The sequence below is a fragment of the Anabrus simplex genome, chromosome 3 (assembly GCF_040414725.1).
Source record: "Anabrus simplex isolate iqAnaSimp1 chromosome 3, ASM4041472v1, whole genome shotgun sequence".
NCBI classification, from domain to species: Eukaryota; Metazoa; Arthropoda; class Insecta; order Orthoptera; family Tettigoniidae; genus Anabrus; species Anabrus simplex.
Window position 1 is genome coordinate 337,643,528 of NC_090267.1, and position 13,617 is coordinate 337,657,144.

Consider the following 13,617-nt stretch of genomic DNA (forward strand, 5'->3'; position numbering starts at 1 on the left):
CTTTTTTCATTTTGTTGGTTCTATTTATCCATAGTGCTTTCTCGCTTAAGTTATGCATAATGATTTCTCCAAGGTATTTAAATTGTAGGACTATGTTAATTTTTTGATCATTTATGAGGACTTCGTTTACGTCAAGGGTTTTCATTGGCATGATCTCAGTTTTCTCACAGGATATTTGTAATCCTATTTTTAATGAAATTTTCTGGAGACTGGTGATCTGAGCACGGACTTCTTCCATACCAAGGGCTAAGAGAGCTAAATCACCTGCAAACCCTAGGCAGCCTGTCCTTATTGAGGGTTTTGCTCCAATTTTGATATTAGGTGGGTTTTCTTTATGCCAATTTTTCATGATGTAATCTACAGCCACATTGAAAAGCAATGGGGAAAATCCGTCACCTTGTCCGAGGCCTGTATTTACTGTAAAAGCATTTGACATTTCTCCCCTGAACTTTACCTTTGAAATTGTGTTGGTAAACGTTCGTTCAATAATTGTTGTTAATTTAGGATGAAGGCCATATGATCTGAGGATTTATAAAAGAGTGGGTCTGTGTATATTATGATAAGCCTTTTTGAAATCTATGAATGAAATAAAGAGCTGTTTATTTCTGTATTTGTAATACTCCATTATTAGTTTCAGGCTGGCCGGCCCCGTGGTGTAGGGTTAGTGTGCCTGCCTCTTACCCGGAGGCTCCGGGTTCGATTCCCGGCCAGGTCAGGGATTTTTACCTGGATCTGAGGGCTGGTTCGAAGTCCAATCAGCCTACGTGATTACAACTGAGGAGCTATCTGACGGTGAGATAGCGATCCCGGTCTAGAAAGCCTAGAATAACGGCCGAGAGGATTCGTCGTATTCTGCAGTAGGCCGAGGCCCTTCAGGGCTGTAGTGCCATGAGTGTGGGTGGGGAGGGGGGTAGTTTCAGGCTGATAATTTGGTCTGGACAACTTCTGTATGGGCGAAATCCTCCTTGGTATTCTCCAAGTTGTGGTTCCAGAATGTTTTTTATCCTATTGTAATTATGCGGAAGAAAATTGTGTGATTGCAGTACAAAAGGGTTATTCCTCTGTAATTGTCTGGATTAGTTTTATCTCCCTTTTCGAATAATGGGTGGATTACGCCTGAGGTCCAATGCTCTGGGATTTTCTGTGATCGACATTTTGACTAGACGAATTTTTTAGTTCCTTAATTGCGAATTCAACCTCATTGATAGTTGGAGGATATTATATGTATTTTTTCTGTACCCTTATTAGGTGTGTGTAAAAAAAAGTTACATGACATCTTATTTCGACAAGACTAGTTTGTTCGCTGTTCACCCGTGTAACCATTATATAGTTTTGACTATGGCTATATTGTGACATACTTCCTTGTTAATAATCAGTCCAAAGCTACACGGAGTGAAGAAAAATGCATTGTGCACCGTATGATTTAAATACATGTCAGAATATTATATTGCAGAATTAGTAAGGTTTTTTAAATCCTTAGAATTACATCTTGTTTAGAATTACATCTTGTTTAGAATGAGAACATTACATTACAGTTTATTAACACATGTTACATTACTGTTCATCCATCTGTGCTCTTGATTAGCATTTTGCACTGGCCTGATGCCAGTGGACAGCATTTCTATCATTATCCCTAATCCTAAAGGTTATTTGAGAGGGCTAAAAATGCCAGGTCATTATGGCCCACGTCAACGACTTGGTGTGATGTTTTAGGGGCCAGTGAATCGTACCTGTTGGTACCAGTCCTGAGAGCTGTAGGTGGTATTTCTAAACGCATCTTCTGTTCCTGGACCATCGTATGGTTTATATCGCATTCCAGTTAACCTGGTCTTTGATTTACGATCAACAGTCTCGATACGTTGATTTTTCTTACATCGTACTAAAGTACAGCCCCAGTAATTCCACGGCGTGGAAATGGTGAACCATATTTCCACTGCTAGTTTATAGCCACGCGACTTGTACTGAACAGCCAATTCGTTTGAATGTACAATAAGACAGGGAGTTCGCAGATAGTGTTCGAGGTCAGACATGTAGCACATCAAAGACTCACTTAAAAGTTAAGACTTCGCTCTCTTCCCAATGACAAAAGCTAGGAGAATAATGTATAACAGGTGTCTGCCAGTTGTGTTTTATCATAAATATATCAACTGAATAAAACTGATATAATAAGATCTAGAACACAGATTAGGAATAACTGTGATCGAACTCCAGGGAATTTACTTGCTTATTATTTATTATGAAGCAGATCCTGGGTTGAGTGATCACTAACTTGAGACAGGTCTTTTGACTTGTTGGCATACGATCAATTTGGAGATTTCATGATATGGTCTCAAGCAGATAAATCGACTTTTTACTTTACCCCACCAAAAACTGGCTGCTGACTTATCTAGTTTAATCAAGTCTATATCGCCTTTTAAAATACGAGCCGACTAGCTTTGTTTTTACCAAAGAAAGTTTGTAGCTGTCTAACCCCAGGTACAATTAACTCATTTTGATTACTTCTAGACTTTTTCGCTCTTTTTTTTTTTTTTTTTTTTTTTTTTTTTTTTTTTTTTTTTTTTTTTTTACAATTTTGCTTTTATGTCGCATCAACACAGAGATAGGTCTTGCGGCGACGATGGGATAGGAAAGGGCTAGGAGTGGGAAGGAAACGACCGTGGCCTTAAAGGTGAAAATGAGAAACCACGGAAAACCATCTTCAGGGCTGCCGACAGTGGAATTCGAATGCAAGCTCACAGCTGCGCGCCCTTAACCGCACGGCCAACTCGCTCGGTTGTACGCCTTTTCCCGATCACCTTAGATATTTTCATCCAGACGGATAAACGTATTAAAGTTTGGAGGTCTGTAGAAGGTGCAAGCTGAACTTCATTGTTGAGCAACACACTCAGCCAATTTTACGATTTGGTGCGGAAACCTATTTCACAGAAAGGTCAGTTCATATAATAAAAAGATGAGGACGAAAGGATAAATAAATTCATGAAACCGAGAGAGTTGGCTACGCGGTACGCGACGTAAAGCTATAAGCTTGAATTTGGAAGATGGTGAGCTTGAACTCCGCCGCCTAGAGCCCTGAAGATAGTATTCCGTGATTTCGCATTTTTATCCCAGGCGTATGTGAGACTATGGCCGCTTCATTCCTCGTCTTAGACCTTCGTTACCACAATATCGCCGAGGATGTGTTAGTGTGATATATATAACAAGTACGAAAAAAATGCCATAAGAACCAGTTACTCTGTGCGTTGCCTTGTGCAGCTGAGAAGGACCATTTTGACCATTTTTCAACGAGTTCGAATCTCTCTCTTACACCCGTGTAATGGTGAAACTCTTCTCTGGTGGTTAAGTTTCCCAGATCTGTCGCGTGCCGACGGAAGTCGGAGCTGCTAAGAGAGCAGTTTCTGTTTTGCAGAGAGAGATATGTATCAATGAATGAGGTGGGTGAATCAGTGTACCTATTTCACTCACCCCCGTCTAAAATCAGACGTGCCCTAAAGACCTCATGAATGTAAGGCCCTACCTGTAAGATATGTAAATATGTAAATGTTACTAGATGTAGATTAATATGGTCAATTATTTAAGGAGATTTAGTTTAATTAAGTAATTAATTAATTTTATTTATTCATTTAAGGTGTTGTAAATATGCACATATAATGGTCTCTAGATTTAGTCTGAACTTTGTTATTATTTTAGGAAATTAGTGTTATGTATTTAATATATATTTGTAGTATATTATGTTTTATAGAATCATCTTTAATTGGGAAACAACCTGTTGATGATAAATAAATCTATACTATTCTATAAACCCGCAAACTTACAAAATGTATTATCTGACATGTCATAGACATGTCCACTGCGGTGGAAAAGAAGTGGAACGCTAAGAAAAAGTAACTGAGAAATACTATTCTAACAATACTGTCACTTTATGAACATGTTTTAGTAAATAAACACTTCTAGGGTCATTCATGTTAATTTTCACCCATGAGAAGAAAAGCAAGGTTATACTACTTCTGTTTTAACACCGCTATACACAGCACAAAAAGGAACCTACACCGATAAACAAAGAATCCTTTGAAATGTCTTTATTACCATGTTTATTAAACACATCTTTCACTTCACCAGATCAGTTGACACCTTGTATTACCACCTCTGGCCGTAATGACAGCTTCCATCCTCGCAGGCATGCTCTTAGTGACATTTCTGATATGGTGGTGATCCTGGTGGTCCCACTCCTACTGTACAGCTTCTCTGAGTTGGCGTAAGTCATCCGGCGCAGGAACCCGATTTCGTAAATGTATTTTCAGTAAGTCAGGTTTGGAGTGCATGGTGGCCAGTCCATTATCTGAATCCCCACCTCTTCGAGAAAGTTGATATGTTGTGCTACATGAGGACGGACATTACTTATCCTGCATCAGTATAAAGTTGTCCCCAAAAGGCACAACGTGGTCAGTAAGAATTTCCTCCACATAGTGGTCGGCGTTGCGGGCGTCGTGCTCTAGGAACGCCAGGTCTGTTTTGCTTGCATACTGATTTCGCAAATTTGCGTTCCAAGTACTATTTCGTTGTAAAGCAAACATTTCGCATTTTTGTGACACTGAAATCTGTGTATACGTCGCTTGGCCTACAGGGGAGAGCAGAGGGTCAAAGAGAACCGTATACGATGCTATAGCGCTGATTAAGAAAGGTTAGCGGGCATATCGTCTTGGTATGATGGTATTACGTATTTTTTTTTCACGTAGAAAAAGTAAGCTTTAGAAATTGCTCGTACCTATGCGTACATTAAAACACTTCTAATTAACAGTATTTTGCACGGGTTGTTTACAATTAACTCTTTAGTAATTTTCCCATTCATATCTATTCAACTGGTTCATTATGTACTTATCGTCTAAACTGAGTCACTTTAAAACACAATTGTTTCAATAACATAAAAACATTGCTTACAAACTGCATTCGTAAGTCGTACTTGTTAGGTTAATTTCCACAAATAAATTTGTGATAACAAGAAAGAAAATTTCTGGTGATGTTAATCTTGGTGATAATGGAACTGCCAGAATTTGTATGTACAGATCAGAGACATAAGAAGAGTTTGAATTTATCTTCTTTCTTTAACTAAATTGCATATTATGAAGTCTAAAATGTTATTCTTCTTAACATTTCTGAATTTTATTTCCTTTAACGTTTAGTAATCTAACTTGTAACTGAATTGCTAAATTGATTAAGTTAAGGTAACATATTGCTGTGAAATGAAATGGCGTATGGATTTTACTGCCGGGAGTGTCCGAGGACAAGTTCGGCTCGCCAGATGCAGGTCTTTTGATTTGACTCCCGTAGGTGACCTGAGCGTCGCGATGAAGATGAAATTATGTTGAAGATGACACATACACCCAGCCCCCGTATCAGCGAAATTAACCAATTATGGGTAACATTCCCGTCCCCGCCGAGAATCGAACCCGGGACTACTGTGACTAAAGGCCAGCACGCTAACCATTTAGCCATGGAGCCGGACATTGATATGAAGAACGTTTCCCATCATATGAAATATATTCATTACCAAAAGATTTAACATTCTTCCGGTGGTAGGGGAAGTGTTTGTTCGTCCAAAATAGGGAAGAAACATACCACCTCATCTCCCCCCACCCAAACCCCGTCTACTTCGATCTTTGCCTATAGATAATATGAACGTTAGGAACAAGATCCTTAACCTAGAAAATCTGACTTCATGGTTCGTGTGATATCAATCAAGAACGGCAGAATACTTACGTGGAGGGAGGGTGAGTGCCTTGGCTGCTGGATCGCTCTGAAAAAAGGGAAAATAATTATTAAAAAAGAGAAAAAACATTAACATCACTAGTGCCACAGTACTGATTGATTTTTAGTCCAAGAAATGAACAAGTCTGTGCATACATATAAAAGGTAGGACATTCTACTATATTACAATACTAGGAGAGTGAACCATCGCACCTGATTAGATTATGTGCTATGAAAAACTGCACACTTGCTGACACAGAAACTGAGCGGGCTCTTGTATGGAAGAATCAGTTTCAAGCTTTGTATGTATCGTCCTGAGCTATGACATTTCATAACCAAAACAATTCTTGTCTTACTATCTAAAATAGGCTACATTTTCCCACTATGCTAATGAGCTTGCACAGTTAGGAACGTGACATGCAGTGTTTAGTGAAATTTGTAGACAGAATTGTCATAATTCGTAGCCTAAAGTGGTCAAATTTGTGATATACTTAATTGTTTGGTTTGTTTACGCATACATTTCTAAACTTCTCTTATGAAAATCAGACTGTTAGATATTTTAAAATACAGAATATTTCTCCCATCGCGCGCGAGGAAGCTCACGCTTTTTTTATATTTGTAGTGACATATCTCTAATGTAGTGTCAAGAGACTGTACCTCGTTACACGCATATACCCTCTTTGGATGGAGAATTCGAGCAGGAATAATGTCAGTTTTGTCTGGTACGTGTCGAGTTCCACGTAGTAAAGATTTAGACCTAAAAATGCCTAGGATAGAGACATTTTCCTATTAGTGCACCTCTAAAATAAGCGTAATCAAACAACAGCGAGTGCAAAAGTGAACATGACTTCTAAAACATACAAAGTGCTTCCACGAAAAGAAAAAAAAAAGAAAAGAGAAAAGTTAACTACATAGACAGTGATTTACAGGTGGTCACCACTGCAAATGAAGCCACAAAGACTGTCGACAACACAAGGAACGCAAGGAAGAAATATCACTGCAATGAGAAAGATATTGCAGATATTTTTTTTTTTTGTCTGTTACATGTTCCTTGAATGTTTCTTATATAACCTGCTTTGCATGCAGAAAGCTAGTTGTTTTACGTCGCACCGACACAGATAGGTCTTACGGCGACGATGGGACAGGAAAGGGCTAGGAGTGGGAAGGAAGCGGCCGTGGCCTTAATTAAGGTACAGCCCCAGCATTTGCCTGGTGTGAAAATGGGAAACCACTGAAAACCATTTTCAGGGCTGGTGACAGTGGGGTTCGAACCTACTATATCCCGAATATTGGATACTGGCCGCACTCAAGCGACTGCAGCTATCGAGCTCGGTGCATGCAGAAAGAATGAACGTAGTGCAAGTTCAGATCAAAGGGTTGTGTAGAAATACGGCACTTGTTCGATGAGCACTGGAAACATTTATTTTATTTTTAAAAATGTATCTCATAGTTACTCATTTTATTTCTGTAATTTTATCACTGCGTATATAATTTAATAAATAGGCCTGTGTGTATGGCATTGCTCAAGATGCGACGCCCTGCATTCAAAATTTTGTTAATATTCTTTTGAGAAGGTATTTTGACTACAGAGTATCTAAATAAGTTCACTTCAAGCATTGGATTAAATGGGACCTTTGCTACCATCAAAGTCCCCTCAAACTCGTTTTGATAGCATACAATTGAATCCTTTTACAAGCAAAGTGTTGATAAACATCCGTACACTTAGCCAAGAAATCTCCAGGAATGAATTCCTACCTTCGGTCGTACCTGTACTCGACTACTTAATATTTTCAGACATCATTTTTTGACTTAGAAAGAGTAAAATACAAGAAACGACAGTATGAGTAACAGGAACGCTTCTAATTCATATCATCGACTATTCCTATGTGGGTTACTCTTTCATTGCTCTACTTTCCAACAGTGGGTAAGTGTGTTAAATGCACACACACAGGTTGAAATAAAGCCTGATTACGAGTTTATCCCGTTATGAGTTTGAGCTACAATATGTATGTAGTCTGCAATGTAAGAATGAGAATTACGAATATTCTCTAACACACTCGACTAGCATACCAACAAGATATGCCTGTAATATCTGGCATTCTCTCCTCCATCTGCTACTTCGTTATGATAATCTGACATTAAAAAAGACACTTGCATCAAGCAGCGTTATCTCTAAGTATATCTACGTTTTATTACCACCACCACCACCACCACCACCACCACCACCACCACATATCTACGGTTACAATGACCGATGCAACTGAGAAATTAAATCTCAAAATCCATCGAAATGTATTAGGTTGGTGTAATACTGAGTGAAACTAAAACAAATCATCTTTTACACCGAAAATAGTAGCCCTCAAAACTATCAGATTGAATGGCAACTTATTTCCATTAGTCTAAAAATGCTGTTCATCAGGTGGTTTCAACTGGCAGTCCACGAGGCCTTTTACTTGTAGTCCACCACAAGTTAGTTTTTTAAATACATCAATTTAATCTATATATTTAATTTACAAAATTAATTCGTTAAGAAACTGCCAGCTCTAACTTGACACCGCGAAGAAATAAATATCACAGCTCGATTTCGTTTTGAAGTCAGTAACAAAATGAAGGAATGATGCTTTTGGAATAATTCGTAACATCGCTTTAACCCTGTATCGTTTCACTCCTTCGCTAGATGGAATGAACTCTTCCACCGCTGCTGTGGAATTAAGTTTCACTTCAACTGTTTAAATTTTACGCTAACAGTTACGTTTTATTATACGCTTTTTTGTGAAACAGGCTTTTTAAGTTTAAAATTTTAATTGGAAAATGGATTTTCCTACCTACTTTCTACGTATTAAGTTGCCTTCCCTTTCGTTGTTACTGATATACTGGTGTAGAGTCTTTAGAAAACAGACGGAAACAAAATAAGTTATTTCTGAACTTACTCTTTAAACGGGTCTGAAATTGCGAAACATATGTATACAATTGACATTTATTTTCTGTTCATAATATACCTTCTTTTCTCATTAAAAAGAAATCTAATATTTTTTGCACCCTGCCACCCAATTCCTGGATAAAATGGTGGCCCTCTGGTCTTTTGAAGTTCGAAATCCCTGTTGTAGGTCTATATGGACGGAAAACTTGTGTACGAATAAAAAGTCCTGAAGCCCGAAGGCTAGTCGGATGCCCAAACATTTCCATCATCAGCTGGCACAGGAAGCTCTGGCGTTACTGGTGAGGCGAACTAGGGAAATGAGAAGTGAGGTGGTTTCCCGTTGATTTCATCACCGAACCAGATGGTGCTACCAATCTCCCAGGCCACGCTTTGGGATACGAAATATTTCCTTAGAAATACATGCGATCCATCACATGATCATGATCAGGCCATATCACGAAAAAATCTCATTTGTATTTTATTTAACAGAGATACACCAAGCTGTTTTCAAGCGAATCACACTATATAGAAATAAGACAAATGGGAATTCAGTAGTTTGAGAAAAGCCGACTCGTCAAACGATCCTGTCGTAGTGACATCATGTAACTATGTAACCCAAAGCTACCTACCTAAACTGGACCGTAAAAATCAGTTCAGAGTATGAGTCTTCAGAAAGTGCAAAATAGTTTTAAATTTTCTAATATATTATACTATGATATTAAAACATTACGTAATCCTAAATATGCACTTATATGTTCCATATATCCATTATTATTTTTGTTGTCTTGTTACCTTGTCTATCAAACAATTCACACCAAATGATACTGACCCCCAGCTACCACTTTTTGACTTCATCTTTAGGAATTGAGTCATTTTCCCATACTCATGCGTCTCTCTTCCCTACGCGTTATTACAGATTTCTAAGGTCTCGGATGAAAATTAGACATGGAATTGTATTCAGTTGCAGACAAATTCAGTATTTTCCGTAAGTGGTTGCCCTAGAGGTCGGGAGTGTTCATTTTCGCCTTACTCCTGCTTGTAGGGGTGCCAGTAATATCTATTAGCCGCAACTACCCGGATCACTATTTAAACCAGGCAGTATCATCAAATCCTGGTAATCCTGTTCTGGTGAAATGGAGGAAATAAAGGGGAAAAACTGGAATCAGGAGGATTTATTTAGTCATGAAAGACGATATTGGTGCCCAAGTTAGTCGAGGACGGGATAAATTTTCCTGCATTATTGAAGAAACTTCAACAAATGCTCAGTACAACATTGTAAGAAAACAATGCACGCGACATTTCTAGTTTATTGCGGCATGTGTGCCGAAAAAGAAAGAAAAGGTTTATATGTCTCACACACGAACATGAGCAGTAAAAACGCATTCGCCTATAGGCAACGCTATACTATAAACAACAGTACCAAGCGATCGCATTTCCTCTTTGCCAGAACAGGAAATCCTGCCCTCCATGGATTGAAACAACTTGCACTTATGAACACCCCACTCTTTTCCTGCCTGACCGGTCAAGCGGTAGTTAACAGCACAAACAGTACAAATGAACATACCTGTTAGAGATTTAGCAAAATAACAGGGAGGCTGTGCACGAAAGGATTGATCTTGTTCCTCACATGCTGTATAACTTGCGCGACATCGGTGGGAGAAATTGCACGCTATCTTGGGTTTGCTTGTACATTATAAAGTTAAATAGAAATGAAATAAAATCAGTTTCGACAGCTTTGAAAAGAACTCAGACACAACATCGAATGGTCGTAAACGAAAATTCTCCACATGTGAAGCACATTCCAAATAATTACATGAAAGTATTCAAGTAAACAAGACAGCAAGTTGAATGAATATGTTTAAACCGCTCGTTTACAAAATCTCTCTTGCTCCGGCAATTATACTTAATTATAGCCCATTGACAGAAAACACCATCCAATGGCTGAAGAGGAAAAAAAAAGAAGGGGGGGGGCGCTAGTGTTTTCCTTCAAGTTGCAACCATGCAACAAGCCCATGACCTACAGTGGTGGCGATTATTGTTTTATATAAGAAGTACAACTAGGCAAGCATCCTGCCATGACCTACACATCTTTTTCATAGGAAGACCGAACAGTGGTGGCGATTGCTGTTTTAAGAGGAAGTACAACTTGGCAACCATCCTCTAAATGTAAACAAAAATAAACAAATTATGTATTAAACGACGGAGTGTTAAAAATGAAGGCAAAATATATTTTTTTAAACCGGATACGAGCAACTCTTGAAATGCATGTGCTTCTTTAGTCCACACTCACACACAAAACGCATAGCGGGATCAGCAGTATTCTCGTCATAGGCTAGTGTGAGTGAGTGTTGATTACAGGCCAAGGGTCCGTCTTGAAGCAGACACATCAACAAAGTCGGCGAGGAACAGGTCCACGGTGAAATTGGCACCACATGAACACACTGAGGGGGTCTTCCGTCTTTAGGAAACAGATCGTCCCAGATCTATCCTCAACCTGCACAAAACTATGGCCTCTCTCCGTGAAGGTCTGAAAGAGGACCTCTACACCGCAGTTGACGTCTTAATCGTTCTCAGCCTGTTGGGAGTTCGGATAACCAGCCACTCCGATTCCCACGACGCCAGGACGGTTCGGCGTACCTGAGAAATATCCCTAGCAGGCATGTTCATAGGTCCAAGAGATAGAAGAACCGCTTCTTTCGCAGCCCGAACCGCCAGTTCGTCGCCCGCAACTTCTAAGTGGCTAGGAAGCCATGCGAAAGTGATTGTGGTGCTAACTCGATGAACACCTGAACACTTGAAAAATAACTCTCTCTTTCTCGATCAATTATTTAGGTGTCATGACTGTTTTACTAAGCCAAATCCCATGGCGCAACAGTCCCGCGCAAGTCCATGGCCTACCAAGCGATCGCTGCTCAGCCCGAAGGACTACAGATTACGGGGTGTCGTGTGGTCGGCACGACGAATCCTCACGGTCGTTATTCTTGGCTTTCTAGACGGGAGGCGATATTTCACCGTCAAATGCTCCTCAACTGTGATAACGTAGATTGAGTAAACCTCGAACCAGCCCCCAAATCCAGGTAAAAATCCCTGACCTGGTCGGAAATCGAACCCGGGGCCTCCGGGTAAGAGAGAGGTACACTAACCGTACACCGATCGGCCTATGACGGGGTCACACTTTAATAAAAAGCGAAACGAATGTAATTCTAATCAACTGTTCTTAAAAAAATAGGTGGAATAAATTCTATATTATCAGTATCCTGGATGGGGGGTTTATCTGATATTCATTTTTTAAACTTGCAATTTGACAGAACAAGTTATAGACTAGGTGCAGAAATGTGTTGTTAAGCAGACAAAGTTTTTCATCAACGTTCTCAGAACCACACATTTACGTAAGTTAATAACGTTGATAAGGACGATAAAGATAAACAACGAAGGACATGGTTGTAAAAAGAAAACTACATTGCTGCCATAAAAATAAAATATAGCGTTGATGATGTACAACTGGTGAAACAGATTGAAATGGAAACATGGCGCGCGGTGGGACAGATGGTTACGCGATCGATTCCTTTCCTCAAGGTAACGGGAGCGAATCCCGGTACCGTAGGATGGCTTTAAATAGAATATCTTAAATTAGAGAAATCTTGTACAGAGAAAAACTCAAACATTCCGACATTTTTAGAAACCGTTAGCAGTTAAAGGGATAATACCTCAAATGCGATAGAGTCCAAAACTCCATATGTTTAAAAAAAAAAAAGTATTAACTGTCTGACCCTTAAAGTTAAATTTATGTTACGTCAGTCTACCGCCTGCCCTTTATATCTTGTCCCTCAGCATTACCAAAGATAACAGACTTCGCTACAAGCTGTTATGTTCACACCCTTCTACTCTTTCAAGAATCCGAAATGCCTTCTTCCAAACGGTATGTGTTGATACTTATTCATTTTCAACCATCCAAGAGACTAAAGCATTAAAAAGAATGAATTAAAAAGACAACCACTCAAATTTCATTTATCAATTTCAGAGACATCACATGCCTAACTTATAGCGAAAGTAAGTTAATGGTTGGTTAAAACAGATCACATTAATCGAGGTTTTGTTCGTGATACATGAGAAAATGATTGCTCCAGGCTGATCCCAGATGGAGTAGTCATTTTATTGCTAATCTCACGAAACTGTGGGTAAACTAGCTTTAAAGTTCTTCAGAACAATGTTTTATTTTTTAGTACTAACGCAAGCAGATTAACATGTCGCACCGGACGTTTAAGGTATTTTACACTGTAAACAAATCATCCCCCTGTCAAAGGGTACACCAATGCTAGCAGTTACGGTGCAGATGGCTCATCACAAAAGCTTTTGAAGTCTGAGGAACCGTTCATATCTACAGTACTGTACAGTTTTCGCTACAAGCTGCCAGGGACACTTTCATCTTCAAACTTAAAATCTGAGTACGACAATTACCTACTATTTACCTAATCCGCCACACATTGAATATTGACCAATGCAATTTATAGTTCGTGTCATTTTCAACCAACCGTGGTCGACTATCACTGAAATATTATCGAAATGAGATTAATTTACTTATGGAAACTGTTTGGAAATTACCGAATGTGATTCACAATTACTGTTTCCGATTTACAACCAAACACGTAGAAATACTGCGGCAATACAAAGAGATTTGCAGAAACGACGTTACCTCATTGGTAGGCAATAAATTCAATGAAATAATATCATATAAAATATGTATGTTAATTCCATTTTATTAACATGTTTTAATAAGTAAACATTAAATAACATTTCGAGATGTTTTGTTTCCAGCAGAAAAGAATATACTTTGTAGACTATTGATTGACGATGTGGTGCGAAGGACCCTGACAAGTAACGCGATGTCTGAAATGACATTCATTGGGGATTGTGTTATGTTCCCACTAGTAAAAAATGTTACTATATATTTTCCT

General features: G+C 38.9%; 1 protein-coding gene across 2 annotated transcripts in view; it reads right to left on the reverse strand.

The window, feature by feature from the left end:
• The window catches only part of lilli (lilliputian), a 544,716-nt gene that overhangs the window by 93,839 nt on the left and 437,260 nt on the right, over window positions 1-13,617 (reverse strand). For both annotated transcript variants that reach the window (XM_067143209.2, XM_067143208.2), the window contains exon 7: window positions 5,755-5,791. In XM_067143209.2, the coding sequence (XP_066999310.2) occupies window positions 5,755-5,791 (37 nt within the window). The remainder of the gene's footprint in view (window positions 1-5,754; window positions 5,792-13,617) is intronic.